The sequence below is a fragment of the Danio aesculapii genome, chromosome 7 (assembly GCF_903798145.1).
Source record: "Danio aesculapii chromosome 7, fDanAes4.1, whole genome shotgun sequence".
Taxonomy (NCBI): domain Eukaryota; kingdom Metazoa; phylum Chordata; class Actinopteri; order Cypriniformes; family Danionidae; genus Danio; species Danio aesculapii.
This window is the reverse complement of record NC_079441.1, coordinates 36,291,515-36,302,229: the sequence shown is the minus strand read 5'-3', so window position 1 is coordinate 36,302,229 and position 10,715 is coordinate 36,291,515. Positions and strand designations below refer to the sequence as shown.

The 10,715-nt window shown below is 37.9% G+C and overlaps 1 protein-coding gene across 2 annotated transcripts; it reads left to right on the top strand.

Moving 5' to 3' along the window:
• The first annotated feature begins 1,992 nt into the window (after positions 1-1,992).
• nod2 (nucleotide-binding oligomerization domain containing 2) lies at positions 1,993-10,618 on the top strand. 2 transcript variants are annotated; one of them, XM_056461792.1, is made up of 11 exons: positions 1,993-2,750; positions 3,074-3,600; positions 5,381-5,507; positions 5,591-7,349; positions 8,590-8,673; positions 8,780-8,863; positions 9,004-9,087; positions 9,174-9,257; positions 9,438-9,521; positions 9,599-9,682; positions 9,942-10,618. In XM_056461792.1, exons 2-11 carry the CDS (start codon positions 3,121-3,123, stop codon positions 10,012-10,014), a joined length of 2,943 nt encoding a protein of 980 aa, XP_056317767.1. In that variant the 5' UTR covers positions 1,993-2,750; positions 3,074-3,120; the 3' UTR covers positions 10,015-10,618. The 2 variants fall into 2 exon arrangements, with proteins under 2 accessions (XP_056317767.1, XP_056317768.1); XM_056461793.1 differs by having other exon boundaries at positions 1,994-2,750; positions 3,074-3,261.
• Positions 10,619-10,715: the final 97 nt, after the last annotated feature.

Genomic DNA, 10,715 nt, shown 5'->3' with positions numbered 1-10,715 from the left:
CTGTGGTCGCCAACATTGGTATAGGATCTGATCGCAGCGGCCGCCCGAAACACGCTTCATAGTAGTTACTAACACCATAGTACACAGTACCCGGTTCTCACCAGTGTTATCAGGGCCTGCACGTTCATAGAGGCGACCTAGTTGGCCGCCATGGGTGGCAGAATAGCGTGTGCAGCATCAGCGAACCCCCCGGTCCTCACTTTCATCCGCAACACCCACCCCCTCCCTCCCGGTCCTCACTTTAATCCGCGAACTGGTCACTTTCTTTTTCACTTTCAGGTTGAGAGTGGGGGGATCTCTGTTCGCCTAGAGCGCCAGTTCAGTTTGCTCCAGTCCCCCCATATCCCCCCCCCCCCCCATTTTCAGGGACAGACGTTGGCAGGTATGTGTGTGCAGTTAAACACTAGCATATTGCTCTATTCTTAAGCCTGACACACATTCAGTATTAATCCACACAGTGGATTAAAAGCTGAACTATTTTGAAACTTGACCACTGCACGTGTGTAAGAACAGCTGACGATGGCCGTAGCAACGACAAACGGCAGTGGAACACAAGCTCACAAACGCATTTAAATCCGTAAACAAATCGGCACGCGTCGCGTTTTCAACGTGGCACTAGATGCGATATGAGAATAACCTGAATGAGTTAACCTGAAACGCGGGTACAAGTAACAAAACCCAATTAAATACATAATTTGGCAACCATTTTAATCACACTTACTTACAATTGTGAAATGAAGGATGAAACTGATCCATGTACTGACATAGTGCCTTACATCAATAGTCTTTTCTAATCCTTCCTTTAACAATTGGCCGATGAATCCTCCGTTGTAAGCGTGTAGATTCCAGAAGCACTCGAACTCGAAGGCTGGGCTATAATGCTGAGGTATTTTTGCAAAAATAAAACCTCAACCACTGACTTCACAGTTTCATCTTTGGGTAGAGAAAATAGCACTAACTTTCCCCTCACACTTCCAGTAATATCCAGCTGAGCACAGCGTTGATTCAACCGGCCCCTGCTACAGTGTGTCTCTAGCCTGTTTTTCTTTGTGTACTGTGCTTGAGGGCGGGACCGCAGGTTTCAATTTTCCCAGGTTTGCGCGCGCAACAACTGGGCGGGGCTTAAGTTTTGTATCCACGTCATGCTAAAACAGCTAAAGACTCGTTATCAAGACGATTCATTTGAAGTACTTAGAGTCGACCTTTTTATAAATGAATCAATAGTTTTAGACACTATCCACTTTCAGATTTACGCCTTAGCTAGATATTTCACTTCACTTAGAGCTGTGTTACACACTACATGGAAGGTCATTCTCAAAAACCCATAATAGGGGCTCTTTAAGATTCATAGCAGTCTGTAAACCTTCAAACTTCGTAAATGCACTAATACGATTTATTTACAAAACCAGTTTGAGATTGTTGTCTATATATTTATTGTCTATTCAACAAAAAAGATTTAAAGAGAAATACAATATTCTCTTCCTTGTCAAACCTAAAAATACTCTTTCTGTTCTTTGTCTGAATTGAAGTGGGTAAATTGGCTTTTAATTTTACTGCAACACCTGGAATCAGAAATCATCTTCAATCTAACATTATTAAATCTATTATTTCGATGACTTCATGTGCAGCCTAAATGCTAAGAGTTTTCGTCTCCTTTTGTCTTGTAAGTTTGAGATGAAATTGACTTTAATATAGTAAATTTTTAGCTATATATATATTTAGCTATATATATATATATATATATATATATATATATATATATATATATATATATATATATATATCGATATTTGTGGTATAGGATGCCATCAGTAGCAGTGATGGGATGAGTCAGCCTCAACTATTTAAATTATAAAATGTTATTTAGATTTGTCAGTTTTTCAGTTTCCGTTAAGAGTTCTCTGGCTGATGCATCATCATCCTGACTTTCACGGGTCTAAATAAGATACTGCTTCAAAGAAAATGCACATTATTAAAAAGTCAGATTCCCATAAGCCTTCAATGATACCAGAGTTCCCTCTTGTGTTTGAATTGTGGTTCTGCATCTAGGCTACTTTACTATTGTGAAAGACTAGACTATCATTTTCCCTTCAGTCTTGAACAGAGAGATCATGAAACGATCATAACCATCTGTCGAAACCATCTAGTACCTGGGCAGTTTAGGAGAGCGCCTATACCTTCCCAAAGTGACAGGGTTACAGTTTATCACTACTGTTTAACGTGTAAAGGAATGTTTTTAGGACACAAAAACCTAACAGCACACTTCGTAGGCTACTTAACATCAAACATTCCGTTTTTTTAAAAACGAAGCAGATTAAAGAAATGTTTTTGACACATATCGCGAGAAAGTAAACAATGACTCGCTAACGCGTCACAACACCCCAATTCTGTGAAACATCTATAGAAACTCTCACTTATTATAACAACTTCCTGACGACTTCGCTGTGGACAGCAGCCCCTCCTCTTTCACTTTCAGTTCGGAACTTCGGAAGGTCTTGTGGCCAAACAGGCTTGAGATAAGAATACGTTGGAGGTGTTTTACATTACAAACAAAATACAGCGCCTGTAAAGAATAACATTTATGAATATCCAACAGCCAGACGTCGTATGTAATCGTTTTTGCGATTATTTATTTCGAAAGTTTCAACAGAGAGCTCAATTTGTTCTTAATTCACCTACGATAATGAATGAAACACTTCCTTTAGCTTTAGTGGGCGAGCGGTGACGTCCAGAAATATTTGTACTTTAGGGTAAGTATATTTGTTTTTGTTTTGTTTAATCGCGATTTTTATGTCTGCAAAGCATGTTTTTCCAAAGCCATTACAATATTTTTTCCTATGTAACTGCCATTTTATAGAAATTTAGCCTAATTTTAAATCATAAACATCATTTGGCAATACAACTTTAGACGTTAAAATGAGGAACAGACGCCCACAATTACACTAAAGGCGACCTGTTTGTGCTGATATTTACGAAAATTAACAATATCACAATATAATATCTGACACCTAATTAATGCCACAATATGATTCTTAAGTGAGAGGTTGTAATATTGTTCTCTGTCATATTTTAGTTGAGTTCTGTTGTGACAGTGGGCTATGAGGCGAGATTCAGTTCACTATGAACGCTCAACAGTTGGTCCTCAAACAACGAGCAGAGCTTCTGGCAGTTCTGTGTGGCGGCGGCAGCGATGAACCTCTGGAGAGTGTTTTGGACCTGCTACTTGCTCAGGAAGTTCTTGTCTGGGAGGATTACCTTAGGGTACGAGTGGCAGAGAAACCCTTGTGTGCTAACATTAGGCAACTTTTAGATTTGGTCTATGACAAAGGAGAAGATGCATGCAGTCTTTTTTTGGCTGCGATTGACCAAGAATTACCTGAGGAGCAAAAGGCTGGACTATGTTTTGGTAATGGATGCGCTGTGGTGGGCAAGGACGGACCAGACACTGCAACTTCAACATTACTGGCTGACAGGCCAATGTTAGTGAGACGGCTCAGAGATAATATTGATGGAGCACTAAATATTTTACTGACGACTGGTTGTTTCACCATTAAAGATTGTGATAGTGTTCAGCTACCAGTATACACACCCTCACAACAGGTAAAACCACCTTAAACTATAAATTTGTTTTAATACACAAATAACGGAATTTTATGTGCCCTATTTCAATTTCATTTGCAGTGTATATCTTTTCCTATTGTTCTGAAATCATTTAGGCCTATGCAAGTATTTCTCCCTACCAAGCATGTTCACAGGGCCAGATTTATGCATAGACATTCTGCCTATGTTTGTACGATTAAGGGGGCCCTGTTACAATATAGAGAAATAAAAAATAAAATAATAATTATATATATATATAAGATATTAATCTTATATATAATAATTATATATAAGACAATTACTATGTTCAGGTATGGGCAATAATACATTGAAATGTATTTTACAATAAAATACCAAATTCCTCAGTTTTATGTGTATCAAAATAAACTAACTACAGCAGCCACAAATGTATGAAAATAAAATACTACAAAATGTATTTTAAAAATACTACAAAATACTTTTACAAATAAGCATGAACCTTCTTTGCAAACCTTCCATGAATAGGCCTATTCAATCAATCGTTTCACTGCTAAATGTGACTATATTAAACTATAATAAATATATATTGGATAGCAACAGCTTTTCTTAGAGCAAGTTTTAGCAGATTCTCTGCCACCTCGTTCACCTCTACTCTTACTGTACATGAGTAGATACCTATACATTTTTACTTGTTTCTTTTTTATTTATTCTTTGTACCAATTTCATACTGTACAAAAAGCCCTGTTCAGTGCAGATAATGAGTTAGAATATAGTACTATACAGTATCTGTTGATTATGTTTTCACCCATTGTGTGGCCTGTAAAATTGATATAATCTCTGTATGATTATTCAACCTCTCAACATTCTTCTATTTTAAAAGGGTGATATATGAAGTGTTTAATTTTTAAATGAATTTTTTTTACAGAATTTTTCATTAATCAATTTTTTGCAATTGAACTCTTCAATAGGCCTGCTCAATGTATATGATTTCTAAAAACAAAAAACCTCCAGTCATTTCCATATGTAATTTCCATATATTTTTTTTCAAGGCACAAAAACATATCTCAAAATTACTAAAAAACAGAGTTATCAATTTTTGCAAGTAAACTCTTCATATATATCTTGCTCATGCCATATAACCAGAGTCAGGGGTTTTTGACTACTCTGTTTAGAGTGAATTGCTGTATTATTATATATTAGTGTTTCATATATTCTCCCACTTTGACATCTTTAGGCAGACATCTTTCCTCCTCATTAACTGGAAATTTAAACAGCCAGTGAATTATTGTAGGTATCGCCATGATGTAACGCATAATTTCCTTCCATACTCCAAGCATTGACCACTTTCTTCAATATAAATAAATTGTCTGTTCTAATCTCAAATTTAGGCAAATAACTGAGAAAGCACCAATCAGAGGCCGCATTTTGATGATGTCATCATGTAGATTCTTACAAAGTATTTTACAGTATTTTAAATATACAAAAATACAAGACACTAAAGTATTTTAAAGTATAAACCCATTTTCATTAACTCTATCAAATATAAATTACAAAATACTATTTTGTTATTGAAATATGTATTCCATACACATTCCATCCCTGACTATGTTACAAAATAAATTATTAGAATATTGTAAAAAAATGTACTTCACTGCATTTAACAGGGCCCAAAATTATGGGAACGTGGTCCAAAAATGTTCTTTGCCTATGTCAAAAAAACAAGTCCTACTTGTTCATATTAAATTTCCTTTACTTATAAAATAAATGCATATATATAGTTATCTTTTTGGATTTATGGCAGGTTCGAAGACTGTTAGACCAAGTGAAGTTTAAAGGGGAAACTGCTGCAAAAACCTTACTGCAATATCTAGAGCAACCCGAGCCAACCACACCAAACTCCGAAGAGAAAGAAAATACACCCTCTGCTGGTATTTTCTTATAGTTATACAATCTCTTTTTGTTTTTGTGTTTGTCAATACATTTAGTCTTTTACTTTACATTCTTTCTCCAGATTGTCTGGTCTACCAGAAGAAGCTGCGAAGCTCTGTTGCTTCCCAGTCCCTCTTCCTTAGCACCTATGGTGGAACAGGGCGTTTCTCATTGGATGACATTTACACTGATGGACATCTTGAAGTGATGAATAGCTCTGGTCAAACTACAACATTAGGGCTGGAGGATGTAGTGGGTCCCATGGGGACTCTTAATGAAGATGCTGACACTGTTCTTGTGTCTGGGGAGGCAGGAAGTGGCAAAAGCACATTAGTTCAGCGACTGCACTTGCTCTGGGCAAGAGAAGATTTGCTCACAAACACCTTTCTGCTGTTCCCCTTCAGTTGTCGCAAGCTAAACGCAGAGCACAGAGAGCTTTCTCTGAAAGAGCTCCTCTTCCTGCACTGCTGCTGGCCTGATCGAAACCAGGATGAGGTCTTCCAGTTCATCCTAGACCACCCTCATTTGGTGCTCTTTACCTTTGACGGACTCGATGAGTTTAAACTGGGTTTCACAGATGAAGAACGTCACTGCTGCCCTACAAAGCAAGTGCCTATACCCGTATTGCTTTTCAATCTGTTGCAGGGTACTCTAATGAAGGGCGTTATGAAGGTGGTCACCAGCAGGCCACACGCTGTGGGCCCATCACTGAAGCGCTATCTCCGCAAAGAAGTGCTCCTCAAGGGTTTTTCTCCTGGAGGTATCGACTGCTTTGTTAGGAAACATTATAGTGACCCTACAATGGCTACAAGAGTCATAGAGTCTGTGCAGGGTAACACTGCATTACTAGGTCTTTGCCACATTCCTGTCTTCTGCTGGATTGTGATCAAGTGCTACCAGGAACTCCTGGCTGGTCAAGATGGTATTCCTCAGACCATCACTGATGTCTACCTCCTCGTTTTACAGCATTTCTTCCAGCGAAAGTCATCTCAGCCCCAAAGTGGTCTGGGAAAGGCCTGGTTGGCTGAACATTTGGACACAGTGTTAAAGCTCGGAGAGTTGGCACTAGAAGGTCTGCAAGCCTCCTGCTATGTGTTCTCAGGTTATGAGCTACAGAGAAACAGGCTCACAGAGCAGGATGTCAGCATGGGCTTCCTCATTTACTGCAGTGATATATCTGTGACTGATTGTAAACGCTATGAATTTCTGCACATTACCTTACAGTGTTTTTTTGCTGCTCTGTATGTTATTCTAAATCGCAGCAATGATCGTTCTGCTATCTCCAGACTCTTTCAGCCTCGCAACAGGCAGGTGTCAGGCTTGTCTCAAAGCTGTCTGGGACACTGTATGGATCATCCAGTAGAGGAGTCCCATGAGGCAGAGACAGCAAACTTCCAGATTACAGCTCAGTTTGTGTCAGGACTTTTATCCCTGAGGCACATTAATCTCCTCCTGGAGTGCTGTCCTGATGCTGCGCGTGAACGCAATGTTAAGCAGGTAGTCAAGTCATTGTCTAAAAGGATGCAGAGACATTTCAAGTCCATTCCTCGTCCTGTAGAGGGTGAAAAGAAGAGCATGCATGCCATGCCAAGTTTTGTTTGGCTGATCAAGTGCATCTATGAAATGCAAGACAACAGTATTGCGCAAGATGCCATGGCTAAGTTGGATGTTGAGCACCTGAAGCTCACCTACTGTAACATTGGGCCTGTTGAATGCACTGCGCTGGCATATGTGCTCAAGAACTTGCGTAAACCAGTTGGACTACAGTTGGACAACAATTCAGTGGGAGATGTGGGTGTGGAGCAGCTTCTGCCGTGTCTGCCTATGTGCCACTCCCTTTAGTAAGATGACTTTTGACTTGACTTGCGTTTGACTTGTTGCACATGCTTGCTTTTTTCTTCACTTAAAGGGATAGTTCACTCAAAAAGGAAAATGATGTCATCTGCCTACTCTATCATGTACTCAACCTCATCATTCCAAACCTGTACATTGTAAACCCTAATAAGTTGAGACTACTCAGATGATTTGAGGAAAGTGATTCCTTCAGTTTGTTTGAGTAATAGGGAATCGACAACTCAATTAATTGAGTTGACCAAATGTGGTCTCTAACTTGAATTAACTTAAATATTTAAGTACAAATAACTTAAAATGGCTAATAGACTAAATTTCCAAATTCTTAAGCTTGTATATTTTTTACTTACTCCTAGGGCCGTTTATATCGAAGTTGATATTTAGTTTGGACATTTAGCTGGGACCAGGACATACACACTTACACTACAGACAATTTGTTTGGCGCACCTGAATGAAACCCACGAGAACATGGGAAGAACATGCAAACTCCACACAGAAACGCCAACTGACCCAGCCGGGACTCGAACCAGCAACCTTCTTGCTGTGAGGCGAAATTGCTACTTACAGCGCCACTGTGTCACCCCTGCATGTATAACAATTTTAAAAAATGTATATAAGCATTTAAATATTTAGTTACTAATTTAACTTTTCTCTTTCATCAGATGGGCTCAGGTAGTGCCTCTGTCCTGCTGCGCTTCAGCAAAATTCAGCATCACAAGCAAAATTACCTCCTTGTGTCATACAACATATATCGACCAATCAGCACGGTTGTCAAGGCAGAATTTCAAGCGCAACCAATCATTTTAAACAGAAACATGGTGAATCGTTTTAAGAAATTAAAATGTTAAGTTCAGAGAACTTAAAATGTTAATTAAAAGCTTTTTGCTGCCTAACGAGTAAGTTTAACACACCTGTTTAAGTTTTGATGCCAAAACTTGGTATTTTAAGTAATGTCAAGTTATATTAACTTAATATCTTTAGTAATGACAACAGTGGGGTTTACAGTGTATGCGTTTATGTCTTCTGTGGAACACAAAAGGACTGCTTTTATTTTCTCACTGCAAGGAAGGTCAGCATGTCCCCTAACAAACTTCTTTTGTGCTCTACAGAAGAAATACATGTTAAGAATTTAAAAAGTAGTGCCATGACAGATTTTTCATTTTCCTTTTTTTCTGAAAACTGTTAAAATCTTTTGCAAAAAAATTCTTAAGCATCTTCTGAATTTGACAGCTTAAGGAACAACAGCATATCAGATGAAGGAATACGGAAACTTCTGGAAAAGGGAATGGAGTGTGAAAACTTCCAGAAAATAGCGTGAGAATACAAACACTAGCTCTGCAATTTATGAATAATAATGAACCATGTTGTATTGTTATACTTAGAACAGCCGAGTTTGATTACTGCTTCAATATTTACCCAGGCTTTTCAACAACAAGCTCACTGACGCTTGCACCCAATACTTTTCTTGGCTGCTAAAATCAAAGCAGAACTTCCTGGCTTTGAGGTAAGTGGTTACTTCATTATTATATGTGCTATTTCTGGCTCATGAAATGCTGATCATTCCAATAATCTACTTTTTCAGGTTGTACTGCACATGTAGAAATGTTACAAAACCAATGAATAAACAATGCTTTTGTACTGTAGGCTTGGAAATAATTACATCACATCAGTTGGAGCAGAGCAGCTGGCAGAAGGCCTAAGCTACAACCAATCTTTACAGTTTCTGGGGTGAGGTCAATGAAAGGAATTAAATATAGTATGGTTACATTTTTATTTAATACCTATATTAAATCACATTTTCTTTTTACTTCTAGATTATGGGGTAATAAAATTGGAGACAGGGGAACTGAGGTATTGGCGGATGCGCTGATGAATAGCAAAACATTAATATGGCTAAGGTAATATTGTGTAGCACTATTTGATCATAACTATGTATTTGGCAATGCAAATGTTTTAAAATATTCTGCAACATGCTAAATGATGATAAGGAAAGAAAAAAGGTTGCCTAGTCAGATCAAATAAAACTTGCAGAGCAGTGAGTTTTATTTTTGTGGTGGTGTTGTGTTGGTTTGTTTCAGTCTGGTGGATAATGGTGTGGGCAGTGCCGGTGCATGTGCTCTGGCTAAATTTATCAGACAGAACAAAAGTCTGGAGGAATTGTGGTGAGTGGCTTCAGATTTTTTTAGTTTTCATTTTTTGAGTCAGACTTGGATGATCTATCTCTATCTCTCCTAACCAGGTTAAACAAAAACTCTATCTGCAAGGAGGGGGTAGATTGTCTGATAGAGGCACTGAAAAGAAACACTAGTGTTAAGAAAGTCTGGTAAGGATATTTCACCGCATTTTAACTAACCATTCACTTGTTTTTACTTTAAAAAAATCATTGAGTAAAATGTGAATATAGACTTTCAATTAGAATTTCACATTAAAACACTGTTTACTGTTTTAGTTTAGACTTTTTAGTGTGTGTGTGTGTGTGTGTGTGTAGTAAATGTCATATTATCCATGCCTGGGGAATGGTTTGTGTTTTAAATAATATTAATATCCTTACTACAAAGACTCTTTGCTTTGTGCTCTTAAAGGCTGAGAGGAAATAATCTGAGCCCACAGGAAGAAGAGCAGCTGAGCCAGCAAGAATGCAGATTGACCTTCTGAGGGCATGAAGGCTCTGTAATGCCTGCCATCAAACTCCCAAATCCAACGGTCATCATTTTCCTTTAAAAAACAAATAAACTGGCAACCATAAACACACAAGCAGGAAGTCATGGTTTAGCTAGTCAAAGTTAGCATTGGATATCCAGGATACTGATCCGAATGTCAGCTGGGGAGATTGACTGGGATTTACTTACTGTTTTGCCTTGAATGTGTCTTCGAGGTGTGTCTTGTTTCGTCCAGATTTTATAAATGTAGTTTATAAAACGTTTGTGTGTGTGTGTGTGTGCGTGTGTGTGTGTAAAAAAGCTCTAGCATTATAAATGAGTAACATGCAAAATGTCAACCAAATCTATACTGTACATGAAAACACATTTGTCTGGCTTGATACTTGTACTCATCCCCAGTTTACTGTTAGTATGTGTATTATTTTGATATGTTGGTTGTTGTTTTTTGTATTGTAGGCTATATATAGAAAAACTGAATATAACTATTTAACTGAATATATTCAGTTAATTTAAGGGTCTGTTACTTGCATCATAGAATGTCAGGTTTTCTTATGCTGAGTGTTGAATGGCTTAAAGTACACATTCGATGACTTATTAAACTGCAGATTTGCTATTAATTCATTTGTTCATTGTTTTTTTTTTTTCTTAAAAACTCTTATTTACACGTAAGTTCCATGTAAAGCATGGTGTAAAAAC

Bases quoted from the DNA above. Each gene is read 5' to 3' on its own strand.
- nod2 (XM_056461792.1), top strand. From the start codon at position 3,121: ATGAACGCTCAACAGTTGGTCCTCAAACAACGAGCAGAGCTTCTGGCA. The intron at 8,674-8,779 runs GTGAGAATACAA...ATATTTACCCAG, and splicing joins GAAAACTTCCAGAAAATAGC to GCTTTTCAACAACAAGCTCA. The intron at 8,864-9,003 runs GTAAGTGGTTAC...TTTGTACTGTAG, and splicing joins CAGAACTTCCTGGCTTTGAG to GCTTGGAAATAATTACATCA.